Source organism: Abramis brama, assembly GCF_963993115.1.
Source record: "Abramis brama genome assembly, chromosome: 7".
NCBI lineage: Eukaryota > Metazoa > Chordata > Actinopteri > Cypriniformes > Leuciscidae > Abramis > Abramis brama.
Genome location: NC_139969.1, coordinates 3145160 through 3167100, shown reverse-complemented (window position 1 = coordinate 3167100; position 21941 = coordinate 3145160). Strand labels below are relative to the sequence as shown.

At 35.8% G+C, this 21941-nt stretch overlaps 2 protein-coding genes across 3 annotated transcripts in view; one reads left to right on the top strand and one right to left on the bottom strand.

Moving 5' to 3' along the window:
• The first annotated feature begins 2138 nt into the window (after positions 1 to 2138).
• Positions 2139 to 5350, top strand: klf2b (Kruppel like factor 2b). Its single transcript, XM_084119446.1, has 3 exons — positions 2139 to 2474; positions 3318 to 4167; positions 4509 to 5350. The coding sequence occupies exons 1-3, from the start codon at positions 2406 to 2408 to the stop codon at positions 4682 to 4684; spliced, it is 1095 nt and encodes a 364-aa protein (XP_083975572.1). The 5' UTR covers positions 2139 to 2405; the 3' UTR covers positions 4685 to 5350.
• A 3498-nt stretch (positions 5351 to 8848) lies between these two features.
• Positions 8849 to 21941, bottom strand: part of eps15l1b (epidermal growth factor receptor pathway substrate 15-like 1b) — a 57432-nt gene continuing 44339 nt past the window's right edge. The window contains exons 23-24 of one of the 2 annotated variants that reach the window (XM_084120490.1): positions 16946 to 17106; positions 8849 to 9968 (exon numbers count right to left, since the gene is read on the bottom strand). In XM_084120490.1, coding sequence (XP_083976616.1) covers positions 9822 to 9968; positions 16946 to 17106 — 308 coding nt within the window. In that variant the 3' untranslated portion in view covers positions 8849 to 9821. The remainder of the gene's footprint in view (positions 9969 to 16945; positions 17107 to 21941) is intronic. The other variant, XM_084120491.1, reaches the window with a different exon arrangement.

Genomic DNA, 21941 nt, shown 5'->3' with positions numbered 1-21941 from the left:
CTTCTTGCTCAACACAAACAGCACATAGAAACTGAGGAAGAACATGCGCATCCCAGCACGTTATCAGACTCATGACTGTTATGAGCTGTAAAACACCACTGAGGTCAAGAGGTCAACTCAATATTTTACACAACTAAACATCAAAGCTTTTCATAGTTTATATGCAACTATTTCATGCAACTATTAAACTTAAAATGTTCTCTTTTTTGGAAATGCACATTATGCACAATTAAATGTAGGCCTATGGCATTATCCTGTTTTTTCAACACAATGTTTTGTGTTGTTTGTTTCAACACAATGCCATGTTAATATATCTATATATAATGCCATCTGAAATTTTCTTCTAGAATGATCATTTTTATCAAGCTTGTATATTTAAGTTCAATAATTTCACTTAAATGGCAATGCAAATTACCTATTATTTGTCATTTAAGTGAAATTACTTAACTTAAACATACAAGCTTTATAAAAATGATCATTCTAGGAGAAAATTTCAGATGGCTCTTCATATATATATATATATATATATATATATATATATATATATATATATGAAGAGCCATCTTACATTTTCTATATATAAAACACCATGCATTTTGGATGTTCCATGAGAATACCATGGTAGGCCTATGAAGAAATACTTATCTACCATGTTTTAAAACAGTTTTTCAAATTTTCGACTGTGTGTCAATTTCATAAAGTGCCAGTGAATTGCCGATACCAAGGTTTTTATACACTACCGTATCGTGTAGGCCATCATGTAAATACCATAGTACATTAACATTTAATCATTCAGTATCATGGTAAATATCAAAGTACTGCCGCTCATGGGAACCAAAGTACAAAGTGCATATACCAGTGAAGTAGAATTGTGCATTTTTCAGATGTACATAATAAGTAACCTGTCCAGTTTTTCTTTTCCTGACAGTGTCTTTAATGGCGGGTCTCGCGTCGCGTCCTCGGGACATCATTAACCAAAACTAATGGCTGCTAAAGCAAAGCCAATAATTCCCAGCAGCCATCAGCATTCCAGCCATTTAATCCCCCCTCCATTTACACCTGAATGCGGCGAAAGGTGAGGCGGACTTCTGAGAGGAGAGAGTCAGGGGATCAGGTGAGACTGGCGCCTGCTGTCCGCGTTTAGACAAACCCGCTGCGCGCGCACAATCATCATGATAAAGCGCCTTTGAGGGCTCGCGCTTTCACATTAATCACGCTTCACATGCATTCCTCACTGAAACCCTTTACCACAGTAAACACGGTACAAGTCCACTTCTCATGCTGGGTCAATGACGATATCAATCTGAGAGGAAAATATTTTATTTTGATTTCCACACGTGAAAAATGTTTAGAAATGTAATCTTTGTATTGTATGTGCATTACACACACACACATATATATATATATATATATATATATATTTATTTTTTTTATACAAAAACACTGTCTAGTGTGGTAACCATAGACATAATAAATACAGATTTATATGCATATTATGGTGGTAACCATCAAGCACTACAATATTTTCCTTGTGTGCACACAACTTAGTGATTATTTCAAATAAGCACTACTAATCACTAATAATCACGTTTTTAATAACATTTAAAAAGTTAAAATTCAAAAATCAAATCAAAAGTTAAAAATCTAGAAAAATATTGTATTACATTTTACCTAAAAATAAACCCGTGCATTTTCAAAAACAGGTATGTATATATAGACCTGCTTTTGAAAAAGAAAACCTGTTTTTTATATATATAATGACAGGGAAAACTTGACTTTTGGATCACCTACTAATCTATTGTACAGAAAATTGCCATATCAGCATGCAAAAACAACTTTATTTGACTTCTGAAGTCTAAATGTAACTTTATTGTGTAGTCACTTGCTTTCATTGGAAAGCGCGTATATTTGGAGTCTAAATTACGCATGGGTGAACGTAGGCTGTTTGGAGACTGGAATTACACTTGGATCAATTGGAGCTTTTGTTGAAACGCCTTGGTTACAGTTTTGTGTTTGTTCTATACAGATGATAGTGGCAGTGCGAGTGAGTGACACGCAGGAGGCGTGGAGGAGCTCAGCCGCGCCCCTGACGCGCGCGTCACCAGCGCTTAAATGAGAGAGCGAGCGCGCTGTCCTGCACTGAGACACTGTGAACCTGCAGAGAGTGCGCACGGTGAGATATATACCGACTATATTTGGGAGCTCTGAACGCGGTTTCCTTCACTCACACAATTGGTCCAGGATCAGTATTTATTAGGTAGGAGGCGCTCCTGCCAGACACTCTTTGTTCATGACTCTGGAAGTTCACTCGAGGGAAAAGCGCACCGACGTTTGACATCGCTTCAGGAGCAAGTGCAGCAACACAGACGAAAACTACAACTCAGTACGAGCCGTGACACTTGGAAATGGCTTTACCTTGCCTTTTGCCTTCGATTTCAACGTTTGCACACCACAAGGAAAAATTTTGGGAGGATGTAAGTATTTGACACTTTCATGCACTTCTGAAACTAAGGTGAATTAAGGGGCTTTTGGGTGATGTGGGAAACCTAAGCGCGTGCGTGGTTAAAACTGCGGTAGATACAATAGAAATAATATTTCCCACTTGTTTGCATACATTTGCACTAGACAAAATATATTGAAGAATGAAGATACATTCGCGGAAAACGTGTTAATATTTTAAGTTGTGCTTATAAGTGAAGTTTATCTTGTTTAATGATGTGAAAAACTTGGTTTATATATATATAAGATGACTGACAGAAATTACATATACATATAGACAGATATACCAAATAAGCATGCATAGATGTATATATGTCAAATTTATCTTGTTTTACTATATATATATATATATATATATATAGTAGGAAGAATTCAGGGTGATTGGGACACTTCTGGTCATTGAGATGACTTGGAAAAAGTGTCCTAATCAAAAAAGTGTCCTAATCTTATATATATATATATTCATTTACTCAATCAATTCAGTTTGATTGGGATTGGGGTTGATTAGGACACTTTTTCCAAGTTATTTCAATGGCCAAAAGTGTCCCAAACACTCTGAATTCTGTAAAACAAGATAAATATGTCATATATATACACATCCATGCATGCTTATAAAGTACATCTATCTATATGTACAAGTGATTTCTGTCTTAAAAAGAGATAAAGATACCCGTGAATGTTTTTTTAGCAGATTGTCCTGTGATTTAAAGTGTTGAACTGACAATCACAGAGTCAAACATCTGTAATTCACTGAATTGAACCGTCATAAAAAGCTTTCAGTATGAGTAACCCTCGGTGTTTCCTCGGTTGTGTTGCAGAGGTGGAGAAGCGAGGAGGACAAGCCCGTGATGGGCAGCTGCCCTCAGCTCAACGTGGCACAGAACATGGACACATGTCGTGTCCGCAAGGATGACGAGGATCTGAGCAATTATCTGGACCTGGAGTTTATCCTGGCCAACACGACAGGACCTCTGGAGGCAGGAGCCGAGTACGTGTCTCACGCGGAGCCGTGCGGCCTGTACTCGACGGGAGCGTACGCGTCTCCGGATCCTCCTCCGTATGGGAACAGCCTCATGGCCGAGCTTCTGAGATCCGACGTGGACACCGGCTACGACGGCACGATTCAGGGAAGATTCGTCATCAACTCCACTGGGTTCCCCAGACAGGACTTTGTTGATATCAAAGTGGAGCCGCCGATGGACGGTTACGGGCCGGTGATGGGAATGGTGCCGCAAAGCTGCCAAAAAATCAAACAAGAGGGCAACGTTTCATGCATGATGTCTTTCGAGCAACCCAGACTGGCCGTCTCTCCGCAGGCGACGGGGAATATGACGCCCCCGCTGAGTCCGGAAGACTCCCATCTGAGGCAATCCGTGTTTCCTCAGGGTTTCCATCACTCGCAGGCGACCTACGCTCAAATGCAACTCCCATACACGGCGCCGCACCAGTTCGGCATGTTCGACGAGCCCATCGGGATGCAACCCAACATGCAACGGGCTCTCCTGACTCCGCCGTCCTCCCCGCTGGAGCTACTGGAGTCCAAACCCAAGCGAGGACGCCGCACCTGGCCGAGGAAGCGCACCGCGACACACACCTGCACCTTCGCCGGCTGCGGGAAGACGTACACCAAGAGCTCGCATCTGAAGGCACATCACCGAACACACACCGGTAAGAGCGTGTCTGACCTCGTCTTTTAAAGGTGCAGTCTGTAAGAATGACGACTAGTGGTCGAAATGGGTACTGCAGCCCAAATTCAAAAATATCGGAGAACACTGTTTCTCCTCGACTTTTGGCAATTGGCAATGTGCAGTATCAAAACAATAACAAACCTGGAAACACACATTTCAAAGTACAATAACTGGCTGTAGACGTGTTTTTCAGAGAATGTTAGCATGTTTCCTCAATATATGCAAACATATTATGCTTTAGTAGAGTGACACACAGCACCTTTAACCCCCGTTTGTGTTTTTAAAGCACCTAAACGTGACTCTCCCGCTTTGTTTCATCAGGTGAGAAGCCGTACCACTGCAACTGGGAGGGATGCGGATGGAAATTCGCCCGTTCCGATGAACTGACGCGTCATTTCCGGAAACACACGGGCCACCGGCCGTTCCAGTGCCATCTGTGCGAGCGCGCGTTCTCCCGCTCCGACCACCTCGCCCTGCATATGAAGAGACACCTGTGAGGACTGGATCCACTGCCTTATTTAATGACTTTAAGACAATCGCCTGTTGTTGTCCATAAAGATATATATATCATCATACTTTTGTAACAAAGTAGCTGGTACTACATAGATTACGCGGAGCTCTTTTTTTTTTTTAAAGGTCTTTTTGGGTAAAACAAAGCATCCTGAAGGGCTGGTCCTATGAATCTGTGTGTATGTTTAACAGTGCCTTTCTGAAGCCACGAAGAGTGCAACGCCTGACGACTAGCAAACCTCCAGTGGAAAATGCACGATGACAATGTTTTGCTCTTGAAACTGCCTTGCAACAAACAGCTGTGTGTTCAAATGTGTTTGATTTTATTTCTTTTCATTTTTGATACACTCTTGATTGCATGTGTACTGAACGAAGCATTTCTTTTCAAAACGTTTGGTAACACTTTACAATTAAGTTGACGCGGTAACGATGAGCAATCGATTCGTTACAGTAACATTAATAAACGCTTTCAAAATGTTTTTAATGTTTTGTCGTGAAGTGTTACCCAAACGAAGGCACATCGAGTGGCCCTGTCGTACACTAGCGCCGTATGCACTAGGGCTTGAAGTCCTGGCTTTTTATAAGATTGTGTACATACATTTTATATTGTAAGTACTGTATTTATTGTAAATATTAAACTAAATTTGAATATATATATATTTCTCTGGTGTCATTGCCTGTCATGTTCAGTCTGACCTGTATGATGTCGGTTGCTGGTCTCTCATTATGGGCTCCTTTGAAGCGACTGGAAAACGACGTCCCCAGAAACTGGAGACTCTTATGGCCGATGCACGAGTGCTATTCCTGAACCCCCACTCAAGCTCGTATTATAGTTTAGACCAAGATGCTTTCCAGCTGCGTCAGGTTGAGGCCAGCAGCCTGTGGCTTCTGCCTATAAATACAAACACTACATTTACATAATTACAGAGAGAGAATTTAGATCCGTCTGGACGGAGGGGCGCTCGCTCTCTGCTGAAGATCCCAGACTCCAGAGACACGGAAAACACACGCACATCAAAGAGACTCCACTGGTGCTTTGATGTCGGACGTGGAAGATAGAATACTAAATCTGCATATTTTATACCAATATTTGTTCAGCATAAGCTCAATTTCGCTCAGGGATGGAAAGACTGGGGAAAAAAAAACATTTTGAGATTTACAAAGAAAAATGCATTTATTTATTTATATACAAGTCAAAAGTTTAGACACGCCTATTCATGGTTCATTATTGCTATTTTTTACATTTTAAGAAAAATATTTAAATATTTTTGACGGTGCAATTCATTCTAAAATTAAAAAGCTAAAATGCTATATAAAAAATATGAAATTATTAAATTATACATCATGTGCATGCAAAATATATTAAAGTATATACAAGTTTAATGTGAAAAAAGTATATATATAATAAAATGTAATCACATTTAATGTGTTAGTTACATATTATCTGCATACAAAATATTTATTTATATGAAAGTCAAAAGTTTAGACACGTCCACTCATGGTATATTATTGCTATTTTTTACATTTTAAGAAAAGTAGAAATGTGTATAAATATTTTTGACGGTGCAATTCATTCTAAAATATACATTTTTTAATGCTATATAAAAAAAATGCAATTATACATGTGCATGCAAAATATATTAAAAGTATACAAGTTTAATGTGAAATGTGTATGTGTGATGTGATAGATATATATATATATATATATATGTATAATGAAAATGCTATATAAATAGTAAAAATAAAAATAAAACCAATGCATCATATATACATATATACATATATATATATATATATACACACATACATATATGTCTATATATAAGAGTTGTACTTGTCTGCATGAGTGAATGATGTGTGAAAACAAAATAACAGGTTCCCTTTTACGCAAATTCAAGAGAAAAAGAAGAAACGTGACCCTGACTATTATTAGCCGACTCAGTGAACTGAAGCAGAAATCTCATTTCACTTTTGTGTGCTGATGATAGTAACTTTTACTACCAATCTGACATGAACAGAAAACCAGCTTCTCTTTTTTTTTTCCTTCAAAGCAAAACAAATATAAAGGAGCATGTGTTTACTGTGATTACGGCATTTAACAGATCTCAAAGTACAAAGTCTATACAAAAACTATCTATAAAGATGAGATATTCTCCCAACTATATATATATATATATAAAAAAAATCATGCAATGACTACGCAAATAAATAGTACTTTAAATTCACTTTTGTGTAGAATATCTATAGAGTTGGTCAGCAATCCCTGACCCCACTATTTAACCACTCAGCACTAAAACCACAACTAAATCTAAAGACTAGACGAGAACGTCTGGCGAAGCGTCTGAATGAAGCGCACGTGTGGATGGTTAAGTAGGTGAGGGAAGAAAAACACAAATGAGGAAAGAGCTGAAGCCTTATGTTTCTGTCACCTGAGCCCTTCTCATTTGTCCATCTTAACATCGGCCCTTTCAGCGGCCTTCAGTAAATAAAAACTCACACAGGAATTTCCTGTTATTCCAAATGGGGGTAATTAACATACCGAAGCTAAAATTCATGCAGCTGTTAAATTATTTTCACACTTAGATCTCAATCTTTCCAAGGCCTCCATTTGAGTCCGGCTCGAGCTCGGACTTCATTCTTCCAGCTTGAGTTACTCGACGGATCCAGGAAAAACAGTCGTTCACAGAGCATTTGCAGAAGACAAAGGTCTGATAGACGCGTGAAAAAGAGCTCGTCCATTACTAGAGCAGGACAAACGCATTAGTGATAGTTGAGCTCAGACATGAACATGAGCAGATCTGAAGCGTAGCAGGTGCGCACACACACACACACACCTGATCTGAAAGTCTCAATCCGTCTGAATGTTCTGGATCTGAAAGCAAACGGCCTGAACATATGTTGAACATTTCATATTTGTGACCCTGGACCACAAAACCAGTCACATGGGTCAATTTTTTGAAATTGAGATTTATACATCATTATATTTGAACATCTGGAATCTGAGGGTGCAAAAAAAAATCGAAACATTGAGAAAATCTCCTTTAAAGTTGTTCATTTATGTTCCCGATTGTGCTGCATTCACTCACAAAAATAAATGTTTTATATATTTACGGTAGGAAATTTACAAAATATCTTCATGGAACATGATCTTTACTTAATATCCTAATGATTTTTGGCATAAAAGAAAAATCGATAATTTTGAGCCATATAATGTATTGTTGGCTATTGCCACAAATATACCCGTGCGACATGTGACTGGTGACGTGATCCAGGGTCACATATGTCTTTTAATTCAAGTTGCATTGGCCCTTAATGTCTCCTGAATGCAATCCGGATAATGTGGATCGATGTCAAGGTCAGGGGTTCTATTCCCAGATATTGAATTAAATGATAAACTGTAAACCTTTGTATCTGACAAATGCATAAATACCTAAAAATTTCAATAATGAGGAATATCATAAACAAGGTCATATTTCACTCCAAAAAAAATTAAAAATTCTATGAACATCTGAAATATAATTACTTCGCAATGTACAGAATATATGATAGTTCTTAATAGTCTCCAAACAATGTTTATTTTCTTTAGAATATGTGTGTGTGTGTGTGTGTGTGTGTGTGTGAGTGATGGGTAGGTTTAGGGGTCGGGTTAGTGTGTGTGTGTGTGTGTGTGTGTGTGTGTGAGATGGGTAGGTTTAGGGGTCGGGTTAGTGTGTGTGTGAGTGATGGGTAGGTTTAGGGGTCGGGTTAGTGTGTGTGTGTGTGTGAGTGATGGCTAGGTTTAGGGGTCGGGTTAGTGTGTGTGTGAGTGAGTGATGGGTAGGTTTAGGGGTCGGGTTAGTGTGTGTGTGTGTGTGTGTGTGTGAGAGATGGGTAGGTTTAGGGGTCGGGTTAGTGTGTGTGTGTGTGTGTGTGTGTGTGTGTGTGTGAGAGATGGGTAGGTTTAGGGGTCGGGTTAGTGTGTGTGTGTGTGTGTGTGTGTGTGTGAGATGGGTAGGTTTAGGGGTCGGGTTAGTGTGTGTGTGTGTGTGTGTGTGTGTGTGTGTGCATAGTTAACTTATAAAAAATAAACCTTATATATATATATATATATATATATGATTCTGGGAAGAAATGGCTTTTTTACTCCAAGAAAAAAACCCAAAACAATTCTAGTGGATCCAGATAAATATGTTTACCATTTATTAAACATGTTTAATATTTATAAAACACTGAAAAGCAGCACATTGTAAAATTGTTTTCAGCCCTTTTCTACAACAGAAACAAAACACGTAAAAACATTGAATGTCAGTAGAATCTTCAACATGATGAAAGAGAGAAAATCAAAACCATATAAACACCAAAATTTACTTCTCTAGCATTCAAACAGTCCACAACCTGCTGATTTTAGTGTCGAGTATCACAGATGCAATAAATACATGAATACATAAGAATGAGCTCAATATACAGTATAAGGCTTCACTTCAAACTATTTCAAGAAAAGGGTTCAAACTAAATCAACGTCGGCGGTGATTTGGTGTCGTCCGGCGGATATGATAAAGATTTAAAGGGTTAAACACAAATACAGCTCAACATCCTTAAAGAAAACCCATCTCACTCTCTTATAAATATAGATAAACCCAAATAAAAAAGCAGCACGGCAGATTCCTTCCTTCAAAAGTACAGAACATGCTTCATTTGATCTTAATGACACTTGCATAATATTAAACAGTATATGTGCAATCGAGGTGAAAACTTCGATCCAGAGGGATTTGTTGGGAATGCATTAGTTACACAGGTTTATATGTAAAACACAGACGTCATATATGATGATCATATAGTGCAATTGTCACGGATTTAGTCATTCATCCCTCTTAGTTAAACGAACATCCGATCGCGAGAGTTTCTCTGGTGGATGAAGCGGATCGTAATCAGAAGGTCAGTGAGATGTAAAGCACTTGGGATCAAATCTACTTAAAAAAAACCCAACATGGCTGATATGTATTTCGATACTGATGACGTGCATAATTAAATACCTGACGTGCACAGAGACCTCACTCATATGATCTCCTGCTAGTCCGTCAGTATTTGGTAAAGCTGTGTATATTCGCCCTTCATTGGTCCAGGGTCTCCAGGTGTCGAGTGTCTTCATGTTCGGGGCACTTCGGCTCGGCTGAGGGCGAGGGCCAGTTCCAGGTCTTGCTGTTCCTGCAGTTGAAGTCTCCTCATCCGCTCCGCCTCCTCTCTCTGGCTCTCGCGTTTGGCCCACTCCAGCTGCTGGGTCTCACTTCCGAACTGAGCCGGGAAACAAACGGCATTACAGAAGACACGGTTCATCACACGGGAGGACGCGTCACTGTCGGGCTGGGCGACATATCTCATAATATACATATAGATTGACATTTTTCAGCACTTACGATCTTTTTTTGTTTTAAAAGCGTGATTTTTTTCGAAGTCGATTCAACATGTTTAGTCTAACAAATTAAAAAAATACAGTTAAAACATCTAGGTAAAAAAACAAACAAACTTAATAATAATGCTGTGAGATTTAAAAAAAAAATTGTTTTTGCAGCATTTTTCTGATAATAATTGCGATAGCGATTTTAAAGGTGATTTAAAAAATTTGCAGAGTTGCTGTGCTTGTTTGTATGGCTGCACAATTTGGGGAAAATGCTGTTTATATATCATTATATATATAAAATGATATACAAACACCATTTTCCATGAATTCTGCAAAATTACAATACTAATATGGTCATATAGATTGACATTTTTCAGCACTTACGATCTCCTTTTTTTTTGTTTTTTTAAAGTGTGATTTAAATTTTTTTTTTTTTTTGCTGCAAAGTCGATTCAACATGTTTAATCTAACAAATTCAAAAAATACAGTTAAAACCTTTAGGTAAAATAATCAAGATGTGTTCACAAAATAATAGTGCTGTGAGATATTTTTTTTTTTTTAAAAATCTATTTTGCAGTATTTTTCTGATTAAAATTGTGATAGTGATTCAAAAGGTGATAAAAAATAATAATATTTTATATATGAAATTGCATATATAATATATATATATATATAAAATGATATACAAACACCATTTTCCATGAATTCTGCAAAATTACAATACTAATATGGTCATATAGATTGACTTTTTTCAGCACTTACGATCTCCTTTTTTTTTGTTTTTTGTTTTTTTAAAGTGTGATTTAAATTTTTTATTTTTTTTGCTGCAAAGTCGATTCAACATGTTTAATCTAACAAATTCAAAAAATACAGTTAAAACCTTTAGGTAAAATAATCAAGATGTGTTCACAAAATAATAGTGCTGTGAGATAAAAAAATAAATAAAATAAAAAATCTATTTTGCAGTATTTTTCTGATTAAAATTGTGATAGTGATTCAAAAGGTGATAAAAAATAATAATATTTTATATATGAAATTGCATATATAATATATATATATGAAATTGTATTTTACATGAATTGTGCAAAATTACAATACTAATATGGTCACACTTTAGATTAGACTCCAATTCTCACTGTTAACTATAACTTTTGCCTCATAAAACTCCTAATCACTGCTTATTAGAGTAGTTGTTAAGTTTAGGTATTGGGTTGGATTAAGAGATGTAGAATATAGTCATGCAGAATAAGGCATTAATATGTGCTTTATAAGTACTAATAAACAGCCAATATATGCAATGATATGCATGCTAATAAGCAACTAGTTAAGAATTGTTAAGGATTGGAAGAGTTGAGAATTGGACCGTAAACTAAAGTATTACCACTAATATTTAAAATATTAGGACATCATTGGAATCACTTTCAGAATGATTTTTCCCAGCTGAAGAATAATGACAGCCAATCAGAATCCATCCTGCGTTTAAAAGGCTTGTGCTCTTAAAGCGACAGACGACATTGTGCGCTTATAATAAACAGAACGATATTTTGCGTTGGTGTGAACGCTATTATAGTTTTCGTTCTTGTGTCAACGGGCCTTTACTCAGAAACTCGCAGCACATATTTTTAATTAATTAAATTGGAGCCTTTTGCAATTTGCCAATATCACTAAACCATAATCATGATGTCATTTTCATTTTAGATTAATTGTGCAAGTCCAACTTAACAGCCAAAATAAAAGTGCATTGAAATTATTATAATATTCATGACGTTGCTTGATTTTATACCGCCAGTAAAAGCATTATGAATATATTGTGACTATTCAATATATCGCCCAGTCCTCATATCAAATCACATTAAAAATCACTCATTTCAAATGTAATTTGCGCACAATTATGCATTATCCAATCCATGATTTTATTCTCTTTAATTGGTCGAAAAGCAGCGTGAGGATCATGTGTTGTGCATCTGAAAGCGGAGAAAGAAACCAAAGCTGTGAAGCCTTTGGTTTCCATCAAATGTAAGTTACCAGTGACCCGACACACAGCGAATGAAGTCAAATCCTCATGAACTCATTTTGTTTATGAGACCCATTTCAAAATAACACAGAATACATATATTAGAGGCCCTAGAAGTATTAGGTCACTTAAATCAGACATAAACTATTTGAATGTGCTTGCATTACTCAGAATATCAAATCAAGTGAACTACAATCAAAAGTCACTTTATAACTAAAAGTTGTCAAAATCATTTGATACAAAACAAAGTGATTTGACATTAGTAGTGGGAAGTTCGGATCATTTTACTGACTCGGATCTTTGAATCTCGTTCATCAAAATGAACGAATCTTTTTTCGAGTCATTTCGTTCATTTCAGCAGAATGTATTTAAAATGGTACATGTTAGCCAAATTCCACAAACACATCAAATGTTGATCGCATTTAGAATAAGAAAAAAATTGCAATGCGAGGAAAAGGCCAAATTATGAGAAACAGAAATGATTCATTAATTTATCTTGGTCTTCAGGCTATGTGTTAGTTTACCTCACCTCCCGATCTGAGCCGTTCGTTCATCCTGTGATCCTCATAAACTGAGCTATGCTGTCGGTACCGGACACAGAACTGATTAGTTCACGTTTTGAATCTATGGACTTCGGGTTCAAGTCATTCGTTCATCACGTGATCCTCATAAACTGAGCTATGCAGTCGGTACCGGATACAGAACTGATTAGTTCATCTTTTGAGTCTTCGGGTTCGAGTCAATCGTTCATCACGTGACAAAAGAACGAAAGACTCAGAAGAATCAGACCCGAAGACTCGAGAGATGAACTAATCATTGTCTGTTTCCAGTACAGAACCCATAGGATGTTGTCAACACAAAATGAACGAATCACTCTCTGAGACAACTCAGTAGTCCGGAGTCATATTAAAGATTCGTTCAAAATGAGCGAATCGTTCATGACCGACCCATCACTAATTTTATTTATTTTATTTTAGTGTAAAAAAGCACAAATAATACATCTAATGCAATGGCATTCAGACATTTTAAGTGCAATATCAGTGTCTAAATACTTTATGAAGGTGCTTTATATAAGAAAACAAAGTCTATACTTCTGTGTTTAAATGCCTTAAACGAACTGAACCATTTCTTCGGTCTTGTCTTTTCTCACTGCGGTTGGTCAACTGGTCTTACATTTGCTGCTGATTGTTTTCTAGCGTTTCAATGCGTGGTCTGATTTCTCAGGGTGATTTGTAAAGGGATTTGTGTGCACGCAGGGTGGAGTAGGTGTTTCATGGTTTACACAAACACATGCAGAGCGCTCAGATGTGGTCAGCAGACCTACGTTTCACCTTACCTTCATGTTTTCAGTGCCTGGGAGAAAGACAAATTACACCACAGCTCTAAACAAGCATGGCAAACACAACACAAAGCCTCATGCAACATGCAAAACTGCATCTGCACTGCATGGCACAGCGCGCACACACACAGCATCACAAGACAGCTCACAGAGAAAAGATGAGGTTTCAGGTCAGTTGAGCCACTTGTGGCATCATGACCTGGATTTGTGCATGACCTGGATTTGACCTGGACTATTATGCTTTTTCGAATATTATCTTTCATGCAGTGTGTAATAAAGCTGTTTGTGAATGTGAAAGGTATGCAAAGTTTTAAAGATCAAAGTAAAGCTATTGTCTCCTAAAAGAAAGAATTGATTTTGAACTGCTGAAAGGAGTCGTCAGCACTCCTGTTACACACCTAATTAATGTAACAAATTAGCATAATTCCAGCCTATGATCTTCATGTCGTCTTCGCCCCGCCCTCAAACACTGTAGATGCATCTGAGACTGGAAGAGTTTGGTTCATGTGAATCCACTTTGATGCATTTCTAATGGATGAGGACTCGCGGTGGACTTAATTCAGTAAAAGCGTTATCAAGAGCTGAGGAACAGCTGAAATTCATATATGCTAATAGGGCCATCTGACCAATCAGAGCAGAGTAGACCAATCACAGCAGACTGGGCCATCTGACCAATCAGAGCAGAGTAGACCAATCACAGCAGACTGGGCCATCTGACCAATCAGAGCAGAGTAGACCAATCACAACAGACTGGGCCATGTGACCAATCAGAGCAGAGTAGGCTAGTAGAAAGGCGGGGTTTAGAGAGACCGAATCTTCTGAATCTTCGAACAAACCATTTTTTTTATATTTTAGAAATGAGGTGATGAGCAATGTATATTATGAGATAATTAAAGTGTTTTTTGACCTTTGATGCATGTAATGTAGGAGACTCCAAAACAAAGTTTAAAAATAGCATAATTAATTAGTTTGAACATTTAAAATAGCATAATTAAAATAAATTTTTCCCAACTGTTTAATCCTGATTTTGTCTATGAGGTTGTATGAAATAAATGTAGCAGTGATACTTGTGTAATTATTTTTCCATTGAAACTGATTTTAAATCGTCATTTAAAAAGCATATAAAAAATGTGCAAACTGAACGTAAAGTAACTGTGACACTGTGGTGAAACCAGCTGGCACTGCATGTCGGAAAACAGGAAGTGTTTTGGTAAAGCTTCTCACTTCTCTAGACCTCAGTGTCATTCTGAGGTCATATTATCATGAAGCTTTTGTAAGGTCACTTATACACATAGTGTACTTCAGGAATATGAAAGGGCATTTAAAACCATCAAAAACTTTATTTTTATCCGAGATTTTGGTGTCAAACATGCTAAAGTAGTTTTCATATATAGGTTTCTGAATCATTGAGTTGAAGAAAATAAGTTGTTGCAGAAACCAGTGAAAAGCTAAAAATAAAATGTTTATTTTTTTCTAGTTAAAAAAAAAATCTACACATCATTAAAACAAATTTTTATTTTTATTTTTAAAGAAAAATGTAATATAACGTCTTATTTTTAGAGAATACATATGGAATTAAATTTATTTTTAAGCCATATTAGCAATTTTTGTTAAGGTTAGTGAGATTTATGGTTTAAACAATTTTTGAGGTAAATCAAATAAACAAATTATCTTTAGCCTTGTTATGGATGAATATGATGTTGAGTATGATGTATGACTTGTGTACGATGTATGATTATGAAGGATGCTTGTTAAAACTTTAAACACCTTATGTTTCTATCAAACCAGATTAGTGACTACAAATATAAATTGTATGGAAATTATAAAAAATGTATCTCCTGAAACCAGGAATTACATCATTGGTCTCATCATTCTAATGGAAATATGCAAGCAAAATTGATTTCTTCCACTATTTTGTCACAAAAAATAAAAACATTACATTTTGGTGAACTAATGTTAAAAAGTCTGAGGGTCATAATTAATATTAGCAGATTTGAAGAATGACCCGTGTGTGTTCATGAGTCCAGGTACACTTGAAATCAAAGGTTTGGATGAAAACAAACTGGTTCAAAACCTTCAACACCAGGTTTGTTCCACTACAGAACTTCCTCTTGTTGTTCCTGTTCAGCTGCATTATCAGTGCGCAGCAAAAAACTAGAGTAACCTAAAATAGAGATCAGTATTTGGTTTATGTCATTTCAAAAATATTTTAAAAAGATGATTAATATCCAGTAATATTATCGATTTGAGTGCATTGACCACATCTGATGAGAATCAAACTAAACTTGAGCTGGATAATGTCATTTAGAGCGTCACGATTCTGGATAAATTAAAAATCACAATGTTTTTTCGTTTTTGTTTTTAAATGGAGATCAGGATTCTCCCACGATTCTGAATAGACAAAACAACTTTTAATTTACTAGAGATTCTGACTAAATATTAATTGCTGCAGTCCATTTAAAACATATTTAATTCATTTGAACTGAATGAATGATTCAATGACTCACTTATAAAGACTTCTCTTGTTTCATTACTGGATGAATCTGTGTTTTTGAACAAATCTCTTGAATGAATGATTCAATGACTCACTCATAAAGACTTCACTTGTTTCATTACTGGATGAATCAGTGTTTTTGAACAAATCTCTTGAATGAATGATTCAATGACTCACTCATAAAGACTTCACTTGTTTCATTACTGGATGAATCAGTGTTTTTGAACAAATCTCTTGAATACATGATTCAACGACTCACTCAAAGACTTCACTTGTTTCAGTACTGGATGAATCAGTGTTTTTGAACAAATCTCTTGAATGAATGATTCAATGACTCACTCATAAAGACTTCACTTGTTTCATTACTGGATGAATCAGTGTTTTTGAACAAATCTCTTGAATGAATGATTCAATGACTCACTTATAAAGACTTCACTTGTTTAATTACTGGATGAATCAGTGTTTTTGAACAAATCTCTTGAATGAATGATTCAATGACTCACTTATAAAGACTTCACTTGTTTCATTACTAGATGAATCAATTTTTTTGAACAAATCTCTTGAATGAACGATTCACTTCAGTTTATTACTGTGAAGTGCATTTTAAACTAAGTTTCAAGCTGTTTAAAACGCTATATAAATTAAATGCACCATAAAAGTGTCCCTGCGAATTATATCCAAAGTATTCTGTAGACATTAAATGGACATTAAATTGTATGTATGGACTTTTTTTTTGGTACGAACGAATACCTTTTGTGTTCCACAGATTAAAGAAAGTCATACAACATGAGGGTGAATGAATGTCAAAATTACGTATAATTCGAGGCATGATTTTGGCATTAGCATGATGCAGATGGGCAAAACGGCAGCGGGGGGAAGTTGCAAAGCAGCAGTTGCAAATATCGGCATGAAGCGGATGCAAGTACAACTACAAGCTGAACAGAAATGGGGTGCTAAAACGATGACAGCAGACAAAGAAACTAGCTAGATGGAGACGATTTAGACGGCATGATGCGGGACTTACAGCTCTAAAGTCTGTTAACCCTGTGGACGGGTTAAGAGCAGACCGCAACGAAGAGGACGAGGGCACGGGTCCTCTGTCCATATGAGTCTTTCGAACAGCTGGAGCACCAAACCCTTGCCTATGAACCACTGAACCGCTATTCGTGACGGCCGAATTCTTCCCTGAAATAGTGTCAAAGAAAACAAAGATGACTCCCAAAACACCATCAGAACAGTTGAGGTACAGGATAGATCTGAAGAAAAACGACAAGAAATATTATTGAAGGTCCTGTAGAATTAGAGCTGCACGATTCTGGTTAAATTGAGAATCACATTTTTTTGGGGTTTCAAACTGAGATCACGATTCTGATCAGACAAATAAACAAAATAATGTAATTTACTAGAGGTTCGGACAATATGTTAACAGCTGCAGTCTATTTAAAACATTTAATTAATCTGAATGAATTATTTGAGTGAATGATTCAACGACTCACTTATAAATACTTTATTACAGGATGAATCAGCATTTTTGAACGAATCTCTTGAATGAATGATTCAATGACAAATAAATTTTTTAACAGTCACTTGTCGCCATCTACTGGTGTAACGATGTAATCGATACAATCTTCATTTGAAGCACAAAGTTACTTTCAAAAGGTGATTTGCTCTATTTTGATCGCTTCCGTAGACATCAGTGTTTATATCCGAACTCTAAATTTTTATCTCAGTACTTCTGTGATCATATGGAAATTTGAACACTGAAATAACGAAACTGTGTGGTTACAAAGACTGTTTCTGAAGCCGTTTCATAAATGATAAGCGGTAGCACAAAAGCAGATTTGTATGTTGCGGTGTGATTTTGTCAAAGGTTTAATAGACACAGGAGAATCGTTGTCATTTAGAAATGAGATCACAAAGGTGTTTGAATCGAGATCGCGATCTTTTAACGATTAATCGTGCAGCTCTATGTAGAATTGAGTCAAAAGCAGCTGAACTTTATTTTTCTGATTACTTATTCAAGCAATGATTTGATCAAGCATTTATCAACATTTAATGTAATATAAGCACTAATAAGAGCGATGATTGGCAATTTATATGCAGTTGCTTTAATAAATTCCAGTTGCTTTCGTCCTGATTGTGCAATGATTATTATGGATGAATAAGACCTTCACAAATTGATTAAAAGGCTCAGGATGCAGGATACCCTTGATATGTGAGAGAAAGTGAGAGAAAGTGACAGCAATCAAGAAACAGGAGAAAGCAAAATGTAAAAGTCAGTTTGAAAACAGTCAGGTGTGTGATTCACTTTCACATGAATTCAGCAGCTCCATTAGGCTCAAGCTAATATACATTAAAGTCCCCCTGTGGTGAAAATCAATGCGCTTTAAGACAAACCATGTGTAAATTCATAAGTCGACACCATTGCTGAGTATTTTCTCCTTAAAACTGCAGTGAACCAAAGACAGTCTCAAAAACACGCTTTGAAATCGCTGGTGTTTCTGACGTCACAAACTACCTTGTAACCAATCAGATCAACGTGTGATCGTCAACCAGTGGATCTCTGAGCTGAGTGAGTGAGTGGAGGCGGGGCTCATTTGCATATTCATAGAACCGCGTATACTAAATGAGGGAAGGGTGTCGAGTTACATTCAAGATATTTTAAGGCATGAGGAATTTTTTTTTCCAAGGAAAAAATTATTAAATATGTAATTTTGGTGATCAAAGATGAGTTTTAAGGAATACAATTATTGACGACAGGGGGACTTTACGCACAAATATGCACAAATCCAAATAAAATAAAAGTACATTACCCCTGACATTAATTCATTTTGATAAAGCATGAAATGTAAATTTATAAATTAAAATTTTTTTCAGTGAGCTCATTGCAAAATGAGGCATCTTAAGTCAAAAAGTATATTTAATTTTTTTCGTGTACACGAGGGTCCATGTGATGCAAATGTATGTGCGTCGCACGATTTTTGCAACTGTTATGAGATAGCCTCAACTTTAGTTTAAAAGAATACAAGACAACTTCTGGAGAAAAATAGCCCAGACACTGGACAAAGACGAAACTTTCTAAAGTGCATGTGTCAACCTCCTGCATTCGCACACGCTATCAAATCGAGTATACTTTGAAATACATTAGCATATGCGTTAAAAAAAAGAAGTATCCTTTGGGCTTTAGAAGTCATAAATTATAAAACTCCTGCCTATCTTTCGGAGCAGACATCTAATTATCTTTGATTAAATGAGTGCTTTAGATCCACAGAGGCCTGTGAGTCCTGCAGTGACTTTAACATCATGAGTGTAATTGAATAGATGTTAAAGGTCCAAATTCACTAGCGGTGCACCACTGCCAAGGTTTCATTTCTTCAAACTATGAGCAATATTTACAAACCATTAAAAATAGCCAACAGCAACCACAACCCACTACAATAACCTACAAGATTTATGTGAGTTGCAGAAGTGTGCAAAGTGGTAGAAATGTGATTGAAGGGGAATCTCACAAAACCTGTCGAGCAAGAAGCAAAAGAAAAAACTAATATAATTGCAGTAATTACTTTAATTGTATATATATATATATATATATTATATATATATATATATATATATATATATATATATATATATATATATATATATATATATATATATATATATATATAATGCAATTAAAGTAATTACTGCAATTATGCATATATAATGTTTGTGGGTAAACATAATACACTGATTGTTTAATTAAAAAAAAAACATGTTATTACTTTAATAAGGATCTAATGATAATCAAAATTAAGATATATATATATATATATATATATATATATATATATATAGACATTATTTTAATTTTACATTGTGACATTATGGCAATTAAATGCATTTTATATTGTTTTATATTATTATTTATTATTTATATAGTTTATATTGTTAAATAAAACATTTTATTACTTAAATATGAATCTAAAGATAATCAAAATTAAGAGAAAAAATAAACATATACATATATATAAATATCTATGGTCATTGTGACATTATGGCAATTAAATGCATTTTATATTGTATTATATACATTTAAAAATGTAAAGTACTTGTATGTTTTATGTCAATTTAAACTTTTTAAGAATCATGGCATTACAGTATTTTTAAGGGTGGAAATTATATATTACAGTAATGATGATCATTGCGAATAATGACCAGAAATAAAATGTAAAGTTATATGTCAGTAATAAAACAGTGAGAGTTTAGGGGGAAATTATTGTAACATTTACATACAAGAGCTCTAAATCTGCACTATTAATATTCTGAAAGTGTTCAGTAGGATCATTCAAAGTGAAAATGCAAAAAAAGTCTGAACTGAGAAGCTATAAAGAGTCATATAGAGTAGAAATGTTCTGTATTTGCAGTTCTAGAGGGGTGTGAGAACCTGGCATGAACATATTTAGCCAATCGTGGGAACATTGGTGCTCAGTTTAAGGGTGTGAACCGCGAACTTTAGAGGAACTCACTTCTCTCACACCACTACACAGGCTTCTTGTGCCATGGAGAGGAAGAGCTTTTTTCTTTCTTAACTCAGAGATAGTAGTGAAACTACCAGCGCCCCACCCTTGCCCTTTCTGTGCCTGTTATAGTAATAAACACACCACAGACAATACTAAACAATCCCCTGCATCAAACAAAAGAGAGAATTGGTGGTGTAAACATCTCGCTCTAAAGGTTATGCATCGGAATATTCCTTACTTAAAAGTGGTTAAGAGTGTAAACATGTGTGTTGGTGTTAGAGGTGACTTCAGTGAGTTCATGTTCAAAACAAACAAAAACATTACTAGTGTATATGTAAACGCTCTTTATAAAAATAATATCTAACTTTATCTGCATACATTCAGTACTACCACATTAAGTGATCTCTGATACTATCAGAGCACTCTCTCTCAGCTTTTGACTTTACTTTTAGTAACGCAAGCTCGATTTCACTCACAGCTGCATTCCGATTCAGAAATGTGTGCAATTCATATTTTCATTGCAAAATTTTATTGGGATTCTTGGCCAGAATGCACTATAAAGTGACCAGATTCCATGCGAAATGCTGGTTAAATTATGTTATTTTGCCCTTGAGCACTTGTGCACTTTAAATCACTTAAAGCAGAAAACATCTGCAAAAATTATTCATCTCAAAAGACTCTTTTGAGAGAATAAAATTGCTAATACTTTATAATAAGGTACCATAAGTTAACATTTGTTAATGCTTCATAACCTAACATTAACTAACTAACATTATATATCAAAGAGCAATACATTTGTTATCTTTGGTTTATAAAAACCACACCTGTTAATTGTTAGTTCATGTCAGCTTAGTCCATTAAATAATATTAACAGATGCAACTTTTGATTTTAATAATGTTGAAATTGATTAATAAATGCTTACTTTTTACCACTTAATGAAGTTTTGTTTTGTAAATCGTCAGACATGATTTTTACCACTTCATTAAGTTTTGGTTTGTAGAAAGCCTTTCTTTAAAGCGAATTTCGTTTTGTACAAATTGTATCTTAATTTTATATTTTATTTAATAAATAAAAAGCAAATATAGGAGACAATATAATAACCGTGACATGGAGGCTCCGATGCGCTGCATTCACTTGCCCTTGCCCCCCCCGACGACGGTTATGTTACGAACCGTCACATTTGACTCATGTCATAACCGTCATCACCAATTCTGAAACCGGCACACCACTACTTTAGACGTATTTTTAATTACTAGTTCATGTTAATGTAGTTAACTAATGTTATGAAATCTTATTGCAAAAGTGTTTCTGAAGTGTTACCATTTAAATAATCTTGGAACTTGTAGGATGAATCGCTTTGTTTTATTGTTGATGTGGGAGTTGCTTTGGATAAAAGCATCTGCTAAATGGATAAAATGTATCCCCCCACCCCCACCCACTCACTCACTCACTACACATCTAGTCATGGTAGAGGCCAGGTAACCACTACACCACTGATTACGCTGCAGGAAACAGTG

Coding starts and splice junctions, on each gene's coding strand:
- klf2b (XM_084119446.1), top strand. CDS start 2,406: ATGGCTTTACCTTGCCTTTTGCCTTCGATTTCAACGTTTGCACACCAC. Junction 2,475..3,317: donor AGGAAAAATTTTGGGAGGAT/GTAAGTATTTGA, acceptor GTTGTGTTGCAG/AGGTGGAGAAGCGAGGAGGA. Junction 4,168..4,508: donor ACATCACCGAACACACACCG/GTAAGAGCGTGT, acceptor TTGTTTCATCAG/GTGAGAAGCCGTACCACTGC.